Source organism: Eptatretus burgeri, chromosome 11 (assembly GCF_056783735.1).
Source record: "Eptatretus burgeri isolate ZD-2024b chromosome 11, Ebu_testis_v1, whole genome shotgun sequence".
NCBI classification, from domain to species: domain Eukaryota; kingdom Metazoa; phylum Chordata; class Myxini; order Myxiniformes; family Myxinidae; genus Eptatretus; species Eptatretus burgeri.
Genome location: NC_140971.1, coordinates 6,868,588 through 6,893,587, shown reverse-complemented (window position 1 = coordinate 6,893,587; position 25,000 = coordinate 6,868,588). Strand labels below are relative to the sequence as shown.

The window sequence follows — 25,000 nt, the reverse complement described above, 5'->3', positions numbered from 1 at the left end:
TCGTGTATGGATCCCGTGATCGGGGCTTGATAATGGTTTCTATCGCACAGCAGTAATGATGGTGTACGAGCTTACACCCCACTCCACATGACCACCATCATGTGTAATATTCTTCAACCCTTTGAATAGTTTGAACCACAAAATGCTTTAAAGACTAACTCGACACGTCGTTCCTTGAACTTGACGTCGTGAAGTGTTGGCGAACCAGAATGTCTTGTTGGGATCCCTGATCTCATGGACTCACCATGAACCTTGAGGTCTCATGATGCAGGACATGATTGCATCTTCTCCTGGATTAAAAAAATAATTTGGTGGGGAAGAAGGGTGGGGATGTGATAAAATGGATCCTTATTACTAATGGCCATGAATTGAAGTACACTGTGGTGGTCGTGAAGACGCGTCATGTGTATCTCGTGATGTTGGTTCGTTTAAAATCCAAAATCCTCCCTTCTTGCTGATATCTGACCCATTGAGGGAATGGCAAACTCGTGTGTGTGTGTGTGTGTGTGTGTGTGTGTGTGTGTGTGTGTGTGTGTGTGTGTGTGTGTGTGTGTGTGTGTGTGTGTGTGTGTGTGTGTGTGTGTGTGTGTGTGTGTGTGTGTGTTCTGTTACCTCATCGCTCAGTTGGCTTGATGGAATTTGCTGCACGCTTCATCCCTCCCTCTTGATCTCACTTGATTGGACGTGTTTGTAAACAGTAGCGTCGGTAACTCAGGCGGTGACCGTCTATGTATTAGCCAAGCGTTTGGTTTAAGGCGTGAATGGGCCTGAGGATTGGTTTGCTGAATACAAAATGGCCTTGGCATGCACTCCAACCGCACAAAGCTTTCATTCACTCGTGTTTGTAGCATCGCGATGGACTTGAGTTTATCGACTTGTTCCACAGCATGAAACCAAGTGATGTCCCATGGGGAGATGCTGGTGCCACGTACGTCGTGGAATCTACCGGGGTCTTTACGACCGTCGAGAAGGCTTCGGTGAGTCGTGACCATCGACAAGTGGAGAAGGCTTATTGTCCGTTGAAGTCGTGGATTACATCAGTTGGGGGTAACTCTTAGAGTGCAGACTCGAGCCCTGACCTAGCTTGGTAAATTGACTATTCCTAATAATGTGAGAAAAGATGCTGAGTTAGGTTTGCAAGCAGAGACTCTGTCTGGTAATCCAAGATAAGGAGCAGGGTTCGCCAGAATACATAACTGATAGCGTGGCTATTCTGAGAGTTTCCTTATATGATGGTGTCCGTTAACCACTTGGTCATCATGCCTTCGGTCTTCATAAATCGTGTATGAAGGACCACGGTATGAATCGCGATCAAATTTGGCAAGTGAGCCACAGCTGTAAGAATGCGCCGAGTCCGTGTGGTCGGAACGACCACCTTTAGAGTTATGTATTTTAAAGTGTGATTTTTTTTTTTTCATGACCAGGAGCGGTCCAGCTGTGGGAGCACACCGAGGGGAAGCGAGCAATCTTATGATAAAAGTGATTCTTGAGTATCTGATCCGAGTTAACATGTCCTATCCACAGGCCCATTTGCAGGGTGGTGCCAAAAGGGTGGTTATCACCGCAGCATCGCCGAGTGCACCGATGTTTGTTATGGGTGTTAACGAGGAATCTTACGACTCAGAAACGATGCACATCGTCAGGTGAGTCTCATGGGTCCATTTATTTTGATCGTCACATGGTGTTTGTACCTGTTTGTTAGGTTATTTTGCTCGAACATTCCCCCGGCTAACTATCCGTGTTTTGCAAGAACCTGTGCACGCTTGTCACGTGACCTTTCTGTGTTCTCTTGTTCCCCATCATTGTTGGCTATTTCGTGAGTTTTTGGTGTTTTGTTTCCTGATTCAAGATCTCGCTTTACTTCTGACGGACATGCTTTATTTGTTGTTGTTGTTTTGTTGTTCTCTCGCAGCAATGCCTCCTGCACGACCAACTGCTTGGCTCCTCTTGCCAAGGTCATCAACGATAACTTTGGAATTGTTGAAGGCCTCATGGTAAGAGTCCCATTTTGACCTTATCGTCTACATAGATTGTCTGCAGTGGCCAGAATCGTTGGTCTCACTCGTAAATTGATTTTTCCGTTCAACAGACCACAATCCATGCCTACACAGCCAACCAGAAGACCGTGGATGGACCGAGCAATAGAGCTTGGCGCGATGGCCGCTGCGCGGCCCAAAACATCATTCCGGCCTCGACCGGCGCCGCCAAGGCCTTGGGCAAAGTCATCCCAGAACTGAATGGGTTTGTTGAAGATCTTAAAGCTGCCACGAGGAGGCTGAGGATGACCTAAAGTCCATTTGGTTTTGGGGAAGTGTGATTGATGGCCTTGGCTTTTGATGAAATAACCTAGTTTGACGACGTGCAACGGAAGTTGTGAATTAACCGGAAAGCTCGGTTCCTTATCTGCACCATACTGTCCTGGTTAACTATTTGATGTAAACTTCCTAGTTTGGTTTGCAAACTCGTTGCATTGCTTGAGCTGCTTCGGGATTTTTGTTTGCCTCCCCTTGTATGATTATTCAAGATCGTGTGACTTAAACTTTCGTAAACTATATCAAGTATGCAAAACCTGGTGGGGATTGTTCAAAGGGTGTGGAATTGTATATAAATCCAAGCATGCACATACACACCACACACCTTTTTTCTTGTGTGATAAAATTATTTGCTCTGCTTTGATTTTGATAATCACCTCTGGTTCATGGAGGAGGTTGCACACGTAATTCCAGGATATCAAGCCTGGTGTTGGCTTGACGGTTAAGCTGGCTGGCTTGAGATCTTGGGGTCTTTAGTTCGAGCCCCGTCTTGCTGTTAACACCAAGTGGGTTGATTCAGTCCATCATGCTGCGGTCAGCACAATAAGTACCGGCTTACTGGAAACTGGGCACTGCATCAGCAGCACAGCTGCACTCTCAGCATTGATGCAACCAGCAGCCACAAGCTACATATGAAATGATCAAGGATATAAAAAGATTGTAACACTTTTCCCGAAATTCCAAGGATATTTATGAAATGGATGTATTGGCACAGTATATGGGATTTGAACCTGAGATTCCAGCATGATGTTCTCAAGTGGGACAACCCAGGGGCTGGCTTCCTAAATGGCATTATTTTTGCTCTATTTATGATCTCTAATTTGCATCATTTGGGAACCCATTACCTTTGGAATGTACCTCACCAAACCCTCTCTGTGACTCCCATTCACCACAGAAAGCTGACTGGCATGGCGTTTCGTGTGCCGGTTCCCGACGTGTCTGTCGTGGACTTGACGTGTCGGATCTCCCGCTCCGCCAGCTATGAGAAAATCAAACGAGTGGTTTATGATGCTGCACACGGAGCCATGCACGGCATTCTGGGATACACGGATGAGCAGGTAATTTGGGAAGCGGAGTCTGTGGTGTCCGCATTGAATGTTTCGCTGCAATTTGAATCGTCGATGGTATTTTGAGACTGATGCTCATTCGTTTGTTCCTCTTGCCAGGTGGTTTCTACGGACTTTGTGAGCAGCACTTTCTCGTCCGTGTTCGATGCTGCTGCCGGCATTGCCCTGAACGACAACTTTGTCAAGCTTGTTGCCTGGTTCGTTTTTACGCGGTTAACCAGACATGTGTTTGCAAGGAGGGGGGGGGGGTATGAGCGAATACGTACATCAGGTCATCCCCCATTAACACATTAACCACCAACTCTTACAGTGTACACCACTCCCATTTGCCAAGCCATGTATGCACGTGCATATCCCATATTTTCAAATTTTACCCTTTGATGAGGAAACCCATGTTGCGAGAACTCTAGCTGGCAGTGGGACAAGATTTTCAATTCTGTATGCCAGGTCCGAGTTATCTCGTAGGACTCTTTTTTAGCACTGAATTGACGTTGGTATTACGTCATTGTTAATGGTACATCGTGTGCTGAGTACCAAGTGTTTAAAGAGGCAAAACTTCTCATGGTGATGATCATGATTATTACACCGACTTGTGGTGACTGAACTGCCAGCAGTTTGTTTGCTGAGTTACCTGGCACGGCAGCATATTCTGTTTTACAATACAAGAGCATAATCTTTTCTGAGAATACTCATAGTGGCAGAATCTGATACACCCAGCACTATGAGTATACTCGTAGTCTGCAGTCAACGTGTTAACCCGACCTAACCCAACCCTCTTATTTGTAGGTTTCCACCCCTACTCTCATTCCCTCACTTGCTTGTTTCCACCTGTTGCCCCATTCTCAGTATGTCGTCTCTTTGCCCTATATTTTCCCTCTCTTCTGTGATCCTCCATTTTTGTACATAATAAAAATGTAAATATGGAAGGGTGCAGAAGGCAAGGTAGTGTAGCGGATGGAATTGTTCTGTTGTATTTACCTCCCACACCAAAGATGGACAGAGGTTATGCATTCACCACTAACCACGAGTTATCTGATTGTGAGCAGCATATTTCAAAACTTACGGCCGGATTTTTGTGAAACTTGGTGGACACATTGAGTGAGAGTCCTGGACAAATTTATTCAGTTTTGGTAAAGAGCTAAATGCGAATTTTTAAGGAAATCCCCTCCCCCCAACCATTGAGATGGGGCCAAAAACGATATAATGTATAGCATGATATATCAAAAAGCTATTGATAGATTATGGCAGAATGAGTTGGGGCGTTGACCAGAATGTCAGATTTTGGTTCAAGTCCGGATGCAGGTGTGGCCGATCCGTGGATACAAAACAAACTGTTCAGTGTGGTGGAGGTATGTGCTCTACCAAGTGTTCTAGTTTCCTCTGCCGCCAAAGGTGAACGGAGGTTGTTTTCACCCCAGTTTTTGTCTGTCTGAGCAGGACATCTAAAAGTTTTATGGACATGTTGGGTTTGTGATGAGGGCTAATTAATTTGATTTTGGTGAAGATCTGAATAGTTGAGTTTTTTTTTAAGTGATTCTTCACCATTGAGGGCCTGAAATAATATATAACACATTTCAAAATTATGAAACGATTCGGACAAAACTTGGTGGATGAGAACAAGCTGATTAGATTTTTGGTTAAGTTCCGGAAGCAGATCCGACCTATCGGTGGGATACAAAACAAAATGTTCAGCCCGGCGGAGGTCGTGCCATTCTTGTCTGTGATGAGCATCCGAGACTCTTTGTCCCTGAACATTGTGCTGCTCCTTTGGGTGACTCGAGCATTACATGCGGTTTATGAACTTGGCCCTTTTTGCTTACTTTGCAGCCATGCGTTCCATTTTACTTTTTTGAAGCCTTTTGGGAGATTTGTTGTGGCTTTCTCCGTGTTCCATTCTTTGGCTTTGCGGGGTGTCGCTCGTTCACGGCATCTCGAGTTGGTCATGTTCGTTTCCCTGAATCTGTTAACCGAGTGTCGAGCTCGTCGTGTGATGACTCGTGTTGTTCTGTTTCAGGTCCGATAATGAGTTTGGATACAGCAACCGTGTCGCCGATCTCATGCTCTACATGTGGGCGCAGGAGGTTTGAGCCCCCGAGCTTCTCCTTCCCCCGCTCGATCCAAGAATTCCGCTTTGCCCATCTCGGCTGCTGATGTCGCATAATCTCACCACTAGGTTATTGGTCTACTGTCTGCACTCGATGCTGCTAACTTTTGGGGATGTTGCCGTGGTTATGTCTGCCTCTCCCTGTCTGAACACCTTAAACATTCCGTTTGTTGTGGATCGAATGTATTAAAATGCACACTGAAACACTCAGACACCTTTTCTGGATCTCTTTTTAATTCCTGATTGTTTGCTTGAAACGATATTCCATCATTTAAGAGGTTTTGTGCTCTTAATTTTCTTTCGACCTTTTGTGTTTTTTTTATTTTATTTTTTAATTATTATTATTTATTTTAACGATCAAGATGTTTGAGGTAATGCTCACTGCTGAGCTGTTTGATTCCCAGCTTGCCTTTGGACTTCTCGTCCTTCATTTTAGCTGGGTGTGTATTTGTTAATATTTATTGGTGGACGTTAAAGAGCCGATGTGGTCTCTTGAAGAAGAGTAGGCAAGTTATCACCAGCACCTTCAACTGATTCCCAGGTGCACTTGACACTGTCACTTACAGTAGGGTGGTGTTCATGTACAGGCCATTGTCCTGCAGTGGATTGGACCTACCTGGTTGACGTTTATTAATTTAATTTTTTTAAGAGAAACCTTTTATATTTAGATCAAACGGAATACCAAGAATGAACCCGAAGAAGTAAAGACCAAATATGGAGTCATGAGGACGAACCTGGATAAGATTTGGGTTTCAACTGCTGCTCCCCGCCCCTCAAACCAATCCAGATGCAGCCAAGTGCGCCTTACAGAAAAATTTATACAATAATTCATTTCTCCTTTGACAGATGGTAAAAAAAAGAAAAATCAAGAATTGGAATGGATAAAGAGAATTAGAAGTGTGAAAAGAACAGATGTTGGGACGAACCCATCTTGATGGATTTCATCAGTTCCTCCCAGGCTCAAATGCTGCAACATGTACAAGCTTCCAGCAGGGAAGCACAGTCTACACACCATCAGGATATGGTACAAACATAAACAAAAGGAATTGGGAACATGGCACAGCTTTATATTCTTTGTTTTGATGAGTCCACGAGGATGTCATCTTGTGTACGAGACTGCTCGGTGTAAATTAGAGCATTAGCTCAGACTGTGAGGTGGGTGGTTTGAATTTTGGTCGAATCTTACCAAAAAAAAATTTTTTTCTTCTATTGTTACTTTCCTTGCTTGGCAATCAATTTTAAAATGTCATTTAGACAAAATCGTAGGTTGGCTTCTGTTATAATTCCTTTTGTAATGTAACTGTCATTGCTGCAAAGTGGAAGAGTACCATGTGATCTTTAGAGTTGGATTTACATCAGCATAAAGGGTCAGAGCTCTTAAATCTGCGTGTTGAAGAAGTGTGGGTCTTGGTTCTTTTGTGTGCAAGTGGTGGCACGTAGTTGGGTCGGTTCATGTGGACTACTGTCCAATTTAAACCTGACCTTTTACTCTTGTTTACAAGCTCATTTCCTTTTAACCTCTCTAAGACCTCCCGAAGCTCAGGTGGTGACCTTTTTTGGTTTAACACTTCACCAAATGGCGACTTGTGAAACCTCCAGTCTCAGCATGCAGGGTTCGTTTTCAGCCACAGGTGCTGAGAGGAGGGATTTGCAATCTAATGTTCGTTTGTGATTGCAACACTAACTTGTGATCAACATTTCTCACCCGACCTTTTAAGGGATGTTCATCGACGTCACAAGTGGCTAAAGGAGTTGAGATCATTCGGTCCGTTTCTGGCAATAACTCGTCTTCCCCCCCCCCCCATCCTTTATTTGCAATGCATTGTAAGGACACACCTTGCATCTTGCCCTGTTTTTTATTTATTTATTTATCTTAATGATGGTTAAAAATGATTGATTTAGTATACCTGGCTTAAGATACCCAGGGTAGAAAATCCAGAAACTGAGCACCTTTGGACATTTTTTGTTAAAAGTTGGTAATAAGCTGTTTTAACATCATTAAAGTGTGCTGAATCTAAATTTGCTTGTTACCAAGCATAATTTTGAGTATTCAGGCTTCAAAATAGCAACTCAAATCGATACGTCAAAACGCTTGTTTTTTGCCAGAAAATGATTTTTCACTTGTACATGCAGTACTGCAACCTTTGTATTTCATAGATATATTTTACACTAAAACATCATATTTTGCAGTGGTAAAACAACATTTCTTAATACCCAATGTGCTCTGCAACTTACAGAACTTGCAGTACTTTTGATGATGACTGACTGTGACACATGTTGGAACTGCAGATTTATTGTGTTTTATTTGACACTAGCATAACCCACGCTCTGCGTGACATGTTGGGGTGGGTGTGTTTGAGAAAGGAACTGATGCAGAGTATCAGTAGTAATTTTACTTTCATGCAGTAAGTGGAATACAATTTCACTGTTTCAGAACCATTTTATTTACTTTTTTGTACCATGCACCTCATATGGTCTTTGAGATGATGTTAGCCGGATATCACGTAACTCGAGCGCAGAACAAAGTCGAAGATAGCGTGACACGAAACCACAAACTCGGAAATAATATATATGATAATTATAAACATCATTTTTTTTAATTGAAATCACATTTGTGTAGATATGAAAATGACCACATATTTATTGAGCAAGAAACTGAATATAATATATAATATATATATACATATATCACTGTGTTTTAGTAAAATGTTCATGTAAGTTCAATACGACTTCTGCAGATTGATATGAATATCGCAGAGAAAATAAAGCAGAATGTTTAGGATAACTTGTGGCAGCAAATATAATTGTAACATTTTCACTAGTCTATGATTCACCAACATTCAGACATGATTCTGGTAGCAAATGACACTTGCATGCTCCAGTACATAAGAGGCTTGACTCACGGCACTTGCATCGATCTATACTACACCTTGTTTTACAACAACTTGCAATTACTTCAATGCAACTTTCTGGCACTGCTGGGAGAGACATCAGCTCTGGAGTAAGTTTTCCATCAATGAGTTTCCACCCTAATGCAGTAGGTTCAGGTAAGTTAGGATATGCACAGCATGCTTGCAACCACACCATTGCTTGGTAATGTGATCGCTGGATATGGTAGCAGAGGGCATCACTTGTTGGAGGAAGAGAGGACAATGAATGCGAACGAGTGAAGTATACGACTCTTGCCTTAACACTATCCACCTCCTCGAGACCATATATTCTGCAGCTGTTATTGTTTTTTTGATTAAGTTCACCTGGGAAAGTGGAAATCTGCTAACATCACTGCCCTGCATAAAAAAGGTGCAAAAACAGATCCCTGTAACTATAGACCAATCAGCCTTCTCCCAATCATCAGCAAGGTTATGGAATCCATCATCGCTTCAGACATGAAATCCTTCCTCTTCTCCAATGGCTTGATTTCCAATCATCAATTTGGTTTCAGACCAGGTCACTCTACCCTAGATATGCTGCTACTGCTCTCCCATCAATGGATGGAGGTCCTCAATGCCAGACAGGAAATCCGAGCCGTATCCCTGGACATATCACGTGCTTTTGACACAGTCTGGCACCCTGCCCTACTCACCAAACTCTCTGCCCATGGTATTCAAGGCCATCTCCACTCATGGCTCGCAGACTTCCTCTCCTGTCGCAGTCAACGTGTGGCCCTAAATGGAGTTCTTTCATCCCCTCTTCCTGTGCAGGCTGGAGTTCCTCAAGGTAGCGTTCTGGGCCCTGTTCTTTTTCTGGTTTTCATCAATGATCTCTCGGACTCTCTGGAAAATCCTCTATTTCTCTTTGCCGATGACTCCACCCTCTGCCGTACCATCTGTCATCCCTCAGACCGGCAAGCAGCAGCTTCTTCGCTCACTGCAGATCTGGATAAAATCACAAACTGGTCCAACACGTGGAACATGTCTTTCAATCCAGACAAATCTCACACTCTCACTATGTCTCTTCGAAAGGACCGTTTACAAAACCCCCCATCCACTTTCTCAACAATCCTCTGGAAGAAGTCTTTTCTTTCAAGCTTCTGGGTCTCACTATCTGCCATGACCTTTCCTGGGAAAGTCACATTTCCAACCTTGCCTCAAAAGCCAGTCGCCGACTGGGAATCCTCCGTCGTGCAAAGTCCTTCCTCGGCCCTCTTGAGCTCCTGACCACTTACAAAGCTTTTGTCCGTAGCCTGATGGAGTACTGCTCTCCCCTCTGGGCTGGTGCTCCTGCCTCCCACCTTTCTCGACTTCACGCTGTCGAAACCAGGGCTTTTAAGATCATTGGCATCTCCCGCAATGAAGCTGAGTCTTTGGGCCTCTCACTCAATCACCGCAGGTTGGTCGGTGGTCTTTCTGTCTTCTACCGACTCCTCTCCAGCCTTGCCCCCCTGCTCTCTCTGCGATTTGTCCCAACCACATTTCCACAGGGCGCTCAAGGTCCGCCAACAACCCCTTCTGGTAAAACTACCAAAATCACGAATCACTGCTCATCTTCACTCTTTCATTCCTCTTTTTTCCCGCCTTTGGAATAAACTTCCTCACTCTATTCTTTCCCATTCTTCCCTCCAGGCTTTCAAAACAGCTGTTCACCACCACCTCTTATCTTCCCCCATCCAAATCCTCGATCTTTTCTACCCCCGATAATCCACCCAAGCCCACTTCCTTCAATTCTCCTGCTTTCCTTCCTGAAAGTCCCTTTAATGTCCATCTTCCCCTCGCCATGTTCCCCGTCCCATCCCCATCCCTCTCCCTTCCACATTTCACCTGTGTCTGTTCCCCAATGTTTTGTCCCTTCCACTCCCGCCCCTCTTGTCTCATGCCTCATTGCTGTGAGTTGTGTGTTAGCTCTCATACGAGCCTCGACCAAGGTATACAAAAAAAAAAAAAAAAAAAAAAACCTCTTCCCAGATCTTTCAGCAGTTGATGGTGTTGCTGGAAGATCTTCTATGTAGGAAACTGAATCACATTAGGGCATGAAAGGCAAGCAGTGATTCCAATGCAGATGATACATAAGATAAGTCATTGATCTCATGTATTGGAATGTACTTTGGTTTCAGTGCTGTTCCACATTTCATCCAGAGGTTGGTGCATGGCATTTTATTGAAATGTGCCAACAGCAGCACAAGTATATATCTGTGTCCCGTGCTGACACAACTACATCCTGTGATTCACTATAAAGGCAATGAAGTGTGAGACATGTATCAGCTTCTTCATGTTTCGCTTTGAGACTCAAAACATCTATTGATGGATTTGTACACTGGACCTCATCTTCGTCATCAAATCCTCCAGCAACTATAATGATTTTTTTTCTTGTGGCACCTTTTCAATCAGTTGCTGGGAAAGAAACCTGGCAAGATCAGCTTTGTTTTGTGGGAGTGCCAGAAAGTTTTTCCAGTTGATGGGCAAAGGCACAGTTTGGTCTTCAGTTTTTTTTTTTTACGTATTGGTTGAGCTAATTGAATTCGCATCCTTCTGGCAGAAAAGACATTTCATCCAATCAACAGAATGGTGCAGGAGTGACTCTCTGATGTGCTTAGGGCATTGTTCTCTGGTGTTGACTGTCATAACTGGATGATGCACCACATGAGTCAGCTCGAAGACTGTAGATGCTTAATCTTCCCTTTATCTGTGAACATGGCATAGCAACATCTATGCCACACAAATGAATCTGGGTTGGAATGTAGTGTAGACTCAACCCTGTCAATCGCATCCTGTTTTTGTCATCTCGGAGCTTCTTTCGAGCATTTGCTGCTGTTTCTAGGGTCTTCAGACCTTGCTCCCCAGCCTCTCGCAAGCTTTCTTTTGTGTCTTTTTTGGCACAGGATACAGAGACTGTGTGTAACAGCACTCGGTCGCTTGAGGCTCAACACTGGCTCCATCGTTTATCTGTGTAAGATAAAAAAAGAACCATTACACATTAAATGCAACCTGAACATGATATCTACATTAGATAGAATATTTTATTTGACTTTTGTTTAAATATCACAAAGTTTTTAGCTTCACATCATCCACCTTGGATAGAAATACTTAATTATACTGATGTTTCAATATTTAAAAAATTTGAGTCATCATCTATCTTGGATAGAATTTCTTAGGTATGCTAATGTTTAAATATCATAAAACTTGAGCTTCACGTCAGCTACCTTAAATAGAATTACTTAAGTATTGTTATATTTGAATATCAGGGAACTTGACATCATCACATCAACCATTGGCAGCAGTCTATTCTCCAAACTTCAGAATACCAATTTCATTACCTATTGTTCTATGCAAAACAGATCAGTTCAGTTGAAACTTAACTAAAGCATGTTGATGTTCATGGTGCTGCATTCTTCCAAAAACTGAAAATCTCCAAATCTAAAATAAAATAATTCATGAAATTTAATAAACAAGTAACAAATATGTTACCTTCTGATTTAAGGTAACAATTCACAAGCTATTTCTAAAAAGGCTAGTTCATTGGTCCAACACATGTCTGCACTTTGATAAAATCCCAATGAATCTTTATGAAACAGAGCCCATATCTAATACATCCTGACCTTCACCGATCCAGTAAAAACCACAGGAGAGATTTTGCAGAAAGTCAGCTCTAATTTGACCATAGGTGGCAAATCTACAGGCGTTCAAATGCTATCTTCGCATTTTGGAACATAGCAACATATCACAATGTTGCTGATTGTTCTGATACAATGTTATAAATAACAACCCAAACAATTTTAACAGCATGTAATTTGTGAAGTGAAAAAAAAAATTGCAGGATGATCATGCTGGAATATGATAAAGAAAATACATTATCGGGCTGACGAGGCAATTTTGGTACCAACTTTAAAATGTAAATTTGGACAACAAAGAGTCAAAATTGAGCTTGGTAACAAGCATTTTTGAATTCAGCATACTTGAATTAGGTTAAAAACACTTGTTGCCAACTTTTAACAAGAAATGCCTCAACCTTTCTTATGAGGTATCTTTTCAGATTTTCTGTCCTGGCTGAAGATCTTTGAGGCTTGAGTTCAGGTCCCTGTCATACGTTTAATTAACACCAGGGTGGTTGACTCCACCTTTGATCCTTCTGAGGTCGGCAAAATGAGTACCAGTATTAGTAACAGCGGCACAGCTGTGCCCCAGGAAATGATGCAGCCAAGCACCCGTGGGCTGCATGTAAATAAATGAATTGATTGGATGGATCAACGGTTCCGATATTTTTGCATCCGTTGGGGTTCCCATTTCCACCTTACTAAAACAGATTATATATATTCTTTTTTTTTCTGAACCAGATTTGTCCTTTTTATGTTAAATCATACATTGTTTGTGTTGTATCTTGAATTTCTTTCGTATTGTTCAAGGCCTAACTCGGCCACTCGTCAGAGAGAAAGTGGGAAAATTTTTTTTGTCTCTGTTCCACGTTTTCCACGGCACACAATGGCCTGCTCTTGTCAGAAGTCTGAGCACGGCCAATAGATATTCCAAATTTCCACCATTTTTGCGTATGTAATAAATAAATCCCCCCCCCCCCCCAGCTAAGTAGACGTGTAATCGTTATATCCGGTTTGTCCATTTTTCTCACACCCTGTCCAAGTTCTGACAATGTTGTCATCTCTCTTAACCTGGTGACGTTTTTGTACAAATGATGTACCCAAGGGTGGCAGTGGAACCTGCAGACTTCTCTCTTGACCATAAATGTAGTTTTTATTTTATTTTCTATTTCGGGTTTGGACTTGCATACCCACAAAAACGGGGGCTCATCACAAGCCCATGGGATAAGCCCCCCCCCCCACCGAAACAGAGGCGTATGGATTTGGTCTCGATATTCGTGTCCGTGCGTGCGTCCGTAACCATATCTCAGACACGTATGGACCGATTTTATTCTTACTCGGCACAAAGACAACACACGAAGGCAGACGTATGCCCACCATTTTTCTCGACATCAAATCAAAGATGGCCGACTGGGAGACTGGCGGCCATTTTAGTTGTAAAAAAAACACAACTCGTTGTCGAACACGTCCTCAACCATTCCTCAGACCTGCATTTACCGATGTTCAAACTTGGCACACGCACAGTTACACGACGGCATACACGTGGCCCTCACTTTGTTTTGTGATTCCATCAAAGATGGCTGACTTGGAGACTGGCGGCCATTTTAGTTGGACATGAATTTGGAATTGCCCTTGAACTCCGTACAGGAAAATTACTAAAACAATGAGGGCGAGGACATTTTATGTCTTTTTACTTGTTTTTTGTTGTGTTGAGGTTATCGTTCATGGAATGACTCTCTATCTCTATCTCTATCTCTATCTCCAGCCGTGCGGTGTTTTTAATCCCTCCACAGGCCTACATGTTCAAGTACGATTCCAATCCACGGGCGGTTCCCTGGGAAGGTGGAGCCTGAGAATGGCCACAGCTGGTCGTTGAGGGTCACCCCCATCGCAGTCTTTCAACGGTGAGTCGATTACCAGCCCTCACCATGAACCTTGAGGTCTCATGATGCAGGACGTGATTGCATCTTCTCCTGGATTAAATGCATATTTTGGTGGGAGAGGAGGGTGGGGATGTGATAAAATGGATCCTTATTGCTGATGGTCATGGATTAAAGTACACTACGGTGTTCGTGAAGTGTTGTCGAACCAGAATGTCTTGTTGGAATCCCTGATCTCATGGACTCACCATGAACCTTGAGGTCTCGTGATGCAGGAGGTGATTGTATCTTCTCCTGGATTAAATGAATATTTTGGTGGGGATGTGATAAAATGGATCCTTGTTGCTCATGGCCATGGATTAAAGTACACTGTGGTGTTCGTAAAGACCCGCCATGTGCATCTCTTGATGTTGGTTCGTTTAAAATCCAAAATCCTCCCTTCTTGCTGATATCTGACCCATTGTGGGAATGTTAAACTCGCGTGTGTTCTGTTACCTTTCATTGCTATCTCCACCACAAAATGTGGGCAGAGGTTATGGTTTCACCCCTGTCTGTCTGTCTGTCTGTCTGTCTGTCTGTCTGTCTGTCTGTCTGTCTGTCTGTCTGTCTGTCTGTAAACAAGATATCTCAAAGTTGTCGACAGATTCGGACAAAATTTGGTGGACAGGTTGGGAGTGTGACAAGGACGAATTGATTTGATTTTGGTTAAAATCAAGATCCAGGTCTGGGTATGAGGGTTTAAAAAATATATTTACAAGTGATTCTTCACTATTGAGAGACAGGGCCAAAAACGACATAAAACGTGATATTTCAAAAAGTTGTGCATGAGTTGTGACAAAACTAGGTGGATGAGTTCGTTGGGTGTCAAGAACAAGCAGATTCGATTTTTGGTTCATGTCTGGATCTAGATCCGACCTATCAGTGGGATACAAAGCATAAACTGTTCACCTGGTGGAGGTGTGTGCTCTCCTGAGTTCTGTTCCAGCTCCCTCTTTGTCTCTGTCCTCGTCGCTTATTGAGTGGAATTTGCTGCACACCTCATCCCTCCCTCTTGATCTCACTTGATTGGACGTGTTTGTAAACCGTAGCATCGGTAACTCAGGTGGTCTATGTATTGGCCAAGCGTTTGGTTGCAGACATGAATGGGCCTGAGGATTGGTTTGGTGAATACAAAATGGTCTCGGCATGCATTCGTGTTTGTAGCATCACGATGGACTTGAGTTTATCGACTTGTTCCACAGCATGAAATCAAGTAAGATCCCATGGAGAGACGCTGGTGCCACGTACGTCGTGGAATCCACCGGGGTCTTTGTGACCGTCGAGAAGGCTTCGGTGAATCGTGACCATCGACAAGTGGAGAAGGCTTATTGTCCGTTGGTGAAGTGGTGGATTACATCAGTTGGGGGCAACTCTTGGAGTGCAGACTCGAGCCCTTACCTAGCTTGGTAAATGGACTATTCCTAATAATGTGAGATAAGATGCTGAGTTAGGTTTGCAAGCAGAGACTCTGTCTGGTAATCCAAGATAAGGAGCAGGGTTCGCCAGAATACATAACTGATAGCATGGCTATTCTGAGAGTTTCCTTAGATGATGGTGTCCGTTAACCATTTGGTCATCATGCCTTCGGTCTTCATAGATCGTGTATGAAGGACCACAGAATGAATCACGATACCCTTACTATACATTTGGCAGGCGGACCACAGCTGTATGAATGTGCCGAGGACTTGTGGTCAAAATGGCCACCTTTGGAACGTAGTGTTGCAGGTGCCGGTCATGGAATTCGTCCTTGACAGCGGTCCAGTCGTGGGAACACCCCGAGGGGAGGCGACGACCTTGTGATGAAAGTGATGCTCGAGTATCAGAGTTTACACGTCCCTCTATGCACAGGTCCATTTTTGGAAAGTGCTGCCAAAAGGGTGGTCGTCACCTTCCCGTCGTCGCCCGATGCAACGATGTTTGTTATGGGCGTCAATGAGGATTCTTACGACTCAGAAACGATGTACCTCGTCAGGTGAGTCTCACTAGTCCATTTATTTTCATCGTCACGTGGTGTTCGCACCTGTTTGGTTTGTGGATGAGTTTGGTAGGTCATCATGCTCGGACATCCCTCCCGGCCAACTATCCGTGTTTTGCAAGAACCTGTGCACGCTAGTTTGACCGTGACCTTTCTGTATTCTCGTGTCCCCATCAGTGTTGGTTATTACCCTCGCCAGAGGACAGGGTATTACATTTGGTCCCACTTGCCTGTCTCTCTCTGTCTCTCTGTCTGTCTGTCTGTCTCTCTGTCTCTGTCTCTCTGTTTGGTTTGGTTTGGTTGTCTGTCTCTGCACAAAAATGACAATGTGTATTCATTACATTGTATCCTCCAAGACCCCTGATACTCCTTTCTACCATTTTCAACCTTTTGGCCTTATGACCTTCACACCGTTCAGACCTTTTAAAACCCTGTGGACTCATCCATCCATCCATCCACCCATTGGGACCATACTCTGTGCAGAGCGTTGATGCTGTCAAAGCAGTCTCCTTGGCTATTGGGTACAATCCTGGATGGGTCGCCACTCCGACACAGGATACCAGCAAGCTGTCACTCATTTTGCTGACCTTGGAAGGGTGACAGGCAGAGTCAACCCCACCTGGTATTAATTCAACACCCGAGTGGGATTCAAAGCCCACCACCCTAACTCTGTGGACCCTTTCGAGACGTTTTAAGACCCATTAGATTCATTTAAACCTTTTCAGACCTTTCGACCCTTATGGCTTTCAACTTTTTAGACCTTTCATTGAGTACATCCTTCCATTTATTTGGTAGACAAAATACACCACACAAAACAAGTCCCGACGAGGGTCTACAATCTCAGATTGCCCTTCTAGTTTTGTGACTTTTTGATATTTCGTTTCCTGATGTAAGACGACGTTACCCCTGATGGACATTCTTTATACCTCCGCCACCGAAGGTGGATGGAGGTTTTTTTTTCACGTGTCTGTCTGTCTGTGTCTCTGTGAGCAGGATATCTCAAAAAGTTACGGATGGATTTGGATGAAATTTCGTGGGCAGGTTGTGTGTGTGAGGACGAAGAATTGATTTGATTTTGGTGAAGATTCGAATACGGATCTGGATAAGAGAATTAAAAAAAAAGATGTATTTTAAGTGATTATTCACCATTGAGAGATGTGGCCAAAGATGATAATATAGGAAGAAATTTCAAAACGTTGCGGATGATTTATGACAAAACGAGGTAGATGGGTTGAGTAGGTCACATGAACAAGCCGATTTGATTTCGGTTCAGGTCCAGATGCAGATCCGGCCTATCAGTGGGACAAAACAAACTGTTCAGCCCCGGTGGAGGTACGTGCTCCATCGGGTGTTGATTTTGGTTTTTTGGGGTTTTTTTTTTTGTTTTTTGGTCATTCACAGCAATGCCTCCTGCATTACCAACTGCTTGGCTCTTCTTGCCAAGGACATCAACGATAACTTGAATTGTTGAAGGCCTCATGGTAAGAGTGTCGTTTTTGACCATATTGTTGTTTACAAAGATTGTCTGCAGTGGCCAGAATAGTTGGTCTCACTTGTAAATTGATGTTTCCGTTGAACAGACCACAATCCATGCCGACACAGCCACCCAGAAGACCGTGGATGGACCGAGCGGTAATTCTTGGCACGATGGTCGTTGCGCGGCCCAAAACATCATTCCGGCACCACCAAGGACGTGGGCAAAGTCATCCCAGAACTTAATGGGTTTGTTGAAGCCTGTGAAGCTGCCAAGAGGAGGCTGAGGATGACCTGTTAGGGTTAGGGTTAGTTTGATGCCGGTGTCAGAATTGTCCTGAACGACAACTTTGTCAAGCTTGTTTCCTGGTTTGTTTCTGGGAGATTAACCGGGCATGTTGTGGCTTTGCATGCAATTTGGGACCTTCTGTTTAGGGTGTATGCTGAGGGAAGGGAAGGATACATCAGGTCATCCCCATTAACCCTACCTAACCCAACCCTCTTATTTGGAGGTTTCCACCCCTACTCTTTTTCCCTTGTTTGTTGTGTCCACATACTGCCCCATTCTCAGTAAGTTGCTCCTTGCCCTCTGCCTCCTTGCTCTCCTGTGATCCTCCATTTTGTATTTTAAAATATTGAATGAAACAGAAGGCAAAGGAGGTGTGTGTCGTGGAGGGGGGATTGTACTCTATATTTACCTCCACCACCATAGGTAGATGGAGGTTATGTTTTCCTGTCAGTCTGAGCATAATATCTCAAACATTTGTGAATGGATTTGGACAAAACTTCGTGGACAGGTTGGGTGTGTGACAAGAACGAGCCGATTCGATTTTGGTTCAAATCTGGATTCAGATGCGGTCTATCGGTGGGATAAAAAATGTAAGCTGTTCAGCCTGATGGAGTATGATGCGCTCGACCGAGTGCCCTTGTAGTTACACATGTGATAACAAGCATCTCAGGGACATCTTAGTCCCTGAACATTGTGCTGCTCCTTTTGGTTACTCGAGCATCACATGCGATTTGTGAACTTGGCCCTTTCTGCTTGCTTTGCACCCAAAGCTTCACATTTTTACTTTTTAGATCCTCGTGGAGGATCTCTAAGTCTGACTCACATTGTTGTTCTTCATCTTCTTCTTGTGGACTTTTTTGTTTCACAGCCTACAGTTTTCATCGAAATTTCCTGAAACTTGGCGTATATATGGCTAAGCGCATGTAAGTGGTTACCACCCATATTTTAAGGCATACCCTGACTTGAGTGGCATTTTTGAAAGTCACAAAGACTACTACTGGTCATGAAATTTGGTTCATTTCACAGACAGTGTTCCATAGGACCTTAAAATATATAGGTTCATGGGTCTATGATGTATATTACTGAATCTACAGGATTTTTATTGAATATACATGCCCAGTATTTGCCTTTTTTCTTGTTTCACCTTAAAATATGAACCTTGTTTATATTTATGAAAATCTTGTTTCAATGAACCTTGGACAACCCCATTAACTTTTGGGTCCAATTGGATCAAAGGTGAAGGTCACAAAAAGATCAAAATCGTTTTTCGCTCATAACTTCGTCAAAAATGATCTGATTTACTTCAAACTAAGCTTGTAGTTAACCTTATTCTATTTGTCACTTATAATCCTAACAATCCTATAGTGAAAAATGCACATTTGTGAAGATCGGTAGGGTCTGAAGTTTTGGGCGTCATGGTCATCGGTCAAAATCACAAATTTTCCATTAAAACTAAAACATGGTTATGAAAATACAACTTTATGGGAAAACGGCTGGCTCAAACACTGTCAAATTGTATCCACAGGTGGGTAATGAACCTTGGATGACCCCATTAACTTTTGGGTCCAATAAGGTCAAGGTCAGGTCACAAAAAGGTCAAAATCGTTTTTCGCTCATAACTTCGTCAAAAATGGTTTAATTGACTTCAAACTAAGACTAAAATATTCCTTATTCTATTCCTTATAATCAACATTCAGGTTAAGGATGTATCAAATTTAAATTTGATCCCCAAAATAACTTTATGCCTGAAATGGGCAGGATTTGTTGTGCCTGGTTTTTTCTTGTTTTATTGCCCTTTTAGAGCCTGGGACTATGAAATCCCAAAACAAAATGACGAGTTTATCAATAACTCATATTTACGTGTCTTAAATTATTCAACTTATTATCAATAATCAATGTAAAAAAAAATTGAGATGATCCGGGTGGATACTTAATTACAGCGGCTTGACTGAACTTTCCAACCCAAATGTCCGACTTCAACGTCACGTTTTTCAAAAAATGCTTTTATTCTTCTGTGCATCAGATTATTTTCACTAAAATTTATTCACAAATGGGGCACAGTGATATAGATATAATAGGATAAAAAATATTGAAAACTTGCATGGCTTTGGTTTCGAGTAATTTTGCATTTTTGTCCGACTGCACGTCACACTTTTTTGAATTTGATTAAAAAAAATATTTTTCTTTAAAAAATTTTTGAAATATTTTTCCAGGTATTTAAAAAATATTTTATTAACTTAGATGGCAGTTAAAACAGTTTTGGAGAAATGAGAGAGCTTTTTGTTACTCCCAGAATTAATTGAATTGAAAATTTACGTCCAAGAATTTGTTTGATAAATCTTCTCTCTTTTAGTGCTTTTCAGCATCTGACAATCACTGAATAGAGCAGTAATAAAAAAATAGGAATGTATTATTTCTTAATAATCCCAGAAATTGGTATTTTGATTATTAGATTAGTTGCAAGAATAAGTTACATACTATGACTTTCATTTATTTTGCCAAAAAAGAAAAATTAGGTAATTTCATTGAAAACTCACAAAACCATCAGAATAGGTACCCCTTCTTCAAAGTATCATATTTCGGTATATATATATATGTAATTAAGCTATACGGTTTTTTGTTCTGAACTCAGTTAGACTTACACTTTCAGGAAAATGTAGTGAGAAGGCAATGGAACGAACTTCATTTTTTGACATTTTTGAAACAGAGTGGTAACCACTTACATGCACTTAGCCATATGTAAAAATACTCTGCGCAGACAGTAACCATCTCCGATTTTGAAAATTCCTCCTATAAAAAAAGTTATGACGTCAAAATATCTCCGCTAATGGAAATCTCCTAAAAAATTATCTCAAACTAGGCAAGGCTTTTGAATTCTGTTTGCGGGAATCGAACAGGGCATTAGCAGAGATGAATTACCGCACATATGATACATCACTATGACGTCATATCAATTTTTATGACGTCATTCCTATTTTTTGACATTTTTGGTTTCACAACCCAGAGTTTTCATCGGATCTTCGTGAAACTTGCCATGTATATGCAGAAAGCCCACGCGCAGGCAGTAACCATCTCCGATTTTGGAAATTCTTCCGAGAAAAAAATTTGACGTCATATCGCCGCTAATGGAAATCGCCTATACCATTATCTCCGAAACTAGGCAAGCTGTTTGAATTTTGTTTGCGGGAATCAAGACGGGCATTAGCACGGATAATTTATCGCAAACCTGATACATCACAATGACGTCATATTCGTTTTTATGACGTCATCATTAAGAGGACGAGGATCTTAGCTCATTTGAGCTTGTTTTAAGCTTTTTGGGAGATTTGTTGCGGCTTTCTCTGTGTTCCATTCTTTGGCTTTGCAATGCGTCGCTCAGCGACTGTTAGACATCCGTTTGTGACACGTCTGTGTGGATTAGTGGCATCACGAGTTGGTCGTGTTCGTTTCCCTGAATCTGTTAACCGAGTGTCGAGCTAGTCGTGTGACGACTCGTGTTGTTCTGTTTCAGGTACGATAATGAGTTTGGATACAGTAACCGTGTCGCTGATCTCATGCTCTACATGTGGGCACAGGAGGTTTGAGCCTCCGAGCTCCTCCTTCCCCCGCTCGATCCAAGAACTCCGCTTTGCTCATCGCGGCTGCTGATGTTGCATAATCTCACCACTTGGTTCTTGGTCTACCGTCTGCACTAGTATAGATGCTGCTACCTTTTAGGGGTGTTGCCGTGGTTATTTCTGCCTCTCCCTGTCCGAGCACCTTAAACATTCCATTTGTTGTGGATCGAATGTATTAAAATGCACACTGAAACACTCAGGACACCTTTCCTGGATCTCTCTTTTATTCCTGATTGTTTGCTTGAAACGATATTCCATCATTTAAGAGGTTTTGTGCTCTTGATTTCCTTTAGACCCCTTATGCATATTTTCTGGACCATCAAGATGGCTGAGGTGGTGCACTTGGCTCTGCATCCTGTATGGTGGTGTCCATTGTCCTGCAGTGCAGTGGACATACCTGGTCGACTCCCCCTCCTCGTCCCATAGGGATCGAGCAATCACTGTGTCTTCGTTGAAGTTCCTGGTAACGGAACTCACAGTACGAATGCGGTTTGCAAAGTGGAAGGAGATTCCCAAAAGAGGTCGTGGGGTTCCCACGTGGTCTCCATCAAATCCCTCTTTAGATTTGGATCTACATGAGCATGAAAGCTGGGACGTGAAGGGTTTGCGGTCTTGTCCACTTGGATTAACCCCCTGAGCCGTCATGGCACTGACATCTTTAAAGTTTGCGTCTCGTTGGAGAAGAATTGTGTGAAGTTGATTTATGTTGAAGAAAAAAAAAATTCTGTGGCACCACTGTCTGGTTCAAACCTGAGAACCTCCTCTTGTTACGTCTTTCAACGCGGAACATTATTGAGGATCTGATGCCCCGTTTAAACGACTGGTTAGTAAGACCAAAGTGAATGTCTCATTTAAACTTGACCTTTACTCTTGCCTCGTTTACAAATCTCACTTCCTTTTATTAACTTTTCTATTTTAAGACCTCCTGAAGCTCGTGTTGACCTTTTTGGTTTAACACTCCATCAAATGGTGACTTGTGAAACCTCCAGACCCAGCCTTTCAGTGGCTCAGTGTGCAGGGTAGGTTTTCAGCCACAGGTGCTGAGAGGAGGGATTTGCAATCTAACGTCAATTTGATTGTGAAACACCTGTAATCGACGTTTCGACATCACAAGTGCCTCAAGGAGGCGAGACCGTCAGATGGTGAGTTTTGGAGAATGAAAACTCGTCCCAATTATTTATTAATTTATTTTATCTCCCCTCGTGATGTCATGCATCGCGATGACATCACATCTTACCTTGTTTTATCTTCATAATAAAAATGATTTTGGTTTAGAAACTCATCGACGGTATCTTGCTGAATCAGGTGCCGTACGCACTCACATGGGTTTATCGAGATACGTACTCGTAGATAGGACAACATGCTCCAGGGTGCAGCACCAGCGATCATGTAATTCATCACATAGATTAGAATGTGTCATAATAAATGGACAAAACAATTGCCAGAGAATGCCTGTGTGGAACGAGGCTGATCCTGAAAACTTACCTTTTCCCTAGGAACAAAATCAAAGCCATAAACCAACTCACAATCCCAGTATTCCAGGACACCTGCAGAATAATCAACTGGGCACAATCAGAAATCAACAACCTAGATATCAAAACAAGGAAAGTTTTGACCTTTTGACCGAGATATCAAAACAAGGAAAGTTTTGACCTTTTGACCGAGATATCAAAACAAGGAAAGTAACTCGATCAAGTGTGCAGAATGATAACAGGAGGATTGGCCGAGTACGTGAAAAGTTAAACAGGCTACCGAATACAATTTGTGTGCAAACACAAAGACGACAACAAGCGCAGGTATCCCGAACTCACCTAGCAAAAACAGGTGCATATGGAATACGTTGCACAAGAAACCGAAACGGCAACAAATCGTGCAACTTTCTATTTTGAGTGAATGATTGCAAAAACTAGAAAAAGAAAAAATATAAAAGGAAATATCAACGGATATGCACCGACAACTTGGAGAACGACAAAAGAGCAGGAAGGTATGAAAAAGAAAAAAGAAAAAAGTGAGAGTTGGGCAGATTTGAGATAAGCAAAGAAGGCTCTTTAGAATGGCTCATAAAAGAGGACAGCTCAATTTGGATGGAGAATGAATCAATATTAATGTCCAAGACCAAGGATACCACACGAATGGCTTTAAAAATGGTGGGACTGAGTCAATCAGACAGGTGTAGGTTCCATAAGGTAGAAACAGAAAGCACGAGACACCTCCTATCGGGATGTAAATAACTCATGTCAGAACAGCTGCACACACAAAGGCACAACAAGCTATCCTGATTAAATAATTCACAGACCGGTGTTTGTGTGTTTGTTTGTTGCGCTACTCCTCCCACAGTTCTGGCCCAATTACATCCAGACTTGCTACATACCATCAGCACGACCCCATTTAGTGTATAAGGGTGTTTTTATGTTTGCTGGTTATCTTGGGGAGGTGGAAGGGGGGAGGGGGGGGAGAGGGACGCAAATTCTCCATGTGAATGTGTATCGTGTAGCGCCGCCTCCAGGTGGGGGAGGGTATTACAAGTCCCCACCATTTACAGTGTGTGCAGTATTTCTGTCCCCACGTTTTTCAGTGCAGTGAGGTGTTTTGAATTATAAGCAGTAGGTATGTTTGTCTTCATGCACATAACTTCATGTGTTTTTTTTAAATATGTTTTCCGTCACAGAGCTGTCAACTGCCAATACACCACCCAAATAAAGGTATGCGTCGGAAGAATGTGTTGCGTGCTTGGAACAAGATCGTCCGATGATCCCATCAAGCGTGAACATGGAAAGCAAAGCACTGCGACGGGACATCGTACATTGAATTGAAATGGAGAAATTCATCGAGCATAACCTGACATCTGTAGACAGAGAAGAGTGAACCAATTGCTTCATCCTGCTTTTCGCTTCACGCATCCATGGAGTAAATATTCAGTAGATAAGAGGAACAACGACACTGATAGAACCAGCAAAGTGGAGGAAGGACAGGGGGTGGACGATGTCTATATTTAATGTATGTACATGGCAAGTCAAGACGACTTCAACAAAAACAAAGGGAGAACAACTATGGATATAAAATAAGGGGTGTGTGGGTGTGTGTATGTGTGCGTCTGTGCACGTGTGCGTTTGTGTTTGTGTACATCCATGTCTGAAAATCGTAGAGAAAAAATATATAATTATGGCTGGACCAATCTCCCCCAGACTGCATCCATGCTGGGAGTATCCGAAGGGAATGGGTAGTACGAGCACAGCGAAACAACCAGAGCGCAACAACAAAACAACCACAACCACACCTTCGTGCTCTGCCGAATTCAGACTTCACTCCACCTCCCGACATAGGGGGCAAAGCTAAAGAGTTCAATAGGTGATTTCCTAGGACATAGGAGGTGACCTCCTTAGGGTCTTTTGGTCTACATGGTTCCTGAACCCTTGGTTTGTGGGTGGGGAGGGGGAGAGGGGAGTGGAAGAAAGTGAGGGGATGTGACAGACAGGCAGACAGACAGACAGACGGACGGAATAAGGGGGAATGGGAGAAGCTGTTTCTTTCTGTATCCATCCTGTCCATCCCATTCCTCCCCACCCCAGGCATTGTTTGTCCAAACCCCCCTCTATTTTGGTTTTCAACTCTGCTGTTGGTGTCCCTCCCGACCCACACTACCATTCCTTTTGTCCTGTTGCGTCCTGAACCATTTAATATTCTCGCTTTTCCACGAGCCTTGACTCTGTACACAAAA

General features: G+C 42.8%; 2 protein-coding genes and 1 long non-coding RNA gene across 6 annotated transcripts in view; all 3 read left to right on the top strand.

Annotated features, from left to right (window-relative positions):
* LOC147016410 (glyceraldehyde-3-phosphate dehydrogenase 2-like) overlaps nucleotides 1-5,693 on the top strand; it is an 8,566-nt gene extending 2,873 nt beyond the window's left edge. For all 3 annotated transcript variants that reach the window (XM_085845043.1, XM_085845044.1, XM_085845042.1), the window contains exons 5-11: nucleotides 887-977; nucleotides 1,525-1,643; nucleotides 1,913-1,994; nucleotides 2,090-2,241; nucleotides 3,208-3,370; nucleotides 3,479-3,576; nucleotides 5,394-5,693. In XM_085845043.1, coding sequence (XP_085701169.1) covers nucleotides 887-977; nucleotides 1,525-1,643; nucleotides 1,913-1,994; nucleotides 2,090-2,241; nucleotides 3,208-3,370; nucleotides 3,479-3,576; nucleotides 5,394-5,466 — 778 coding nt within the window. In that variant the 3' untranslated portion in view covers nucleotides 5,467-5,693. The remainder of the gene's footprint in view (nucleotides 1-886; nucleotides 978-1,524; nucleotides 1,644-1,912; nucleotides 1,995-2,089; nucleotides 2,242-3,207; nucleotides 3,371-3,478; nucleotides 3,577-5,393) is intronic.
* A 4,679-nt stretch (nucleotides 5,694-10,372) lies between these two features.
* On the top strand, nucleotides 10,373-21,479 carry LOC147016409 (uncharacterized). 2 transcript variants are annotated; one of them, XR_015049036.1, is made up of 4 exons: nucleotides 10,373-13,913; nucleotides 15,131-15,221; nucleotides 15,582-15,900; nucleotides 17,484-21,479. It is a non-coding gene; the product is annotated as an uncharacterized LOC147016409 (long non-coding RNA). The 2 variants fall into 2 exon arrangements; XR_015049035.1 differs by having other exon boundaries at nucleotides 15,131-15,334.
* Nucleotides 21,480-22,303: 824 nt separating this feature from the next.
* Nucleotides 22,304-25,000, top strand: part of LOC147016407 (actin, cytoplasmic-like) — a 55,947-nt gene continuing 53,250 nt past the window's right edge. Inside the window, exon 1 of the mRNA XM_085845038.1 lies at nucleotides 22,304-22,424. Within this exon, the coding sequence (XP_085701164.1) occupies nucleotides 22,422-22,424 (3 nt within the window). The 5' untranslated portion in view covers nucleotides 22,304-22,421. The remainder of the gene's footprint in view (nucleotides 22,425-25,000) is intronic.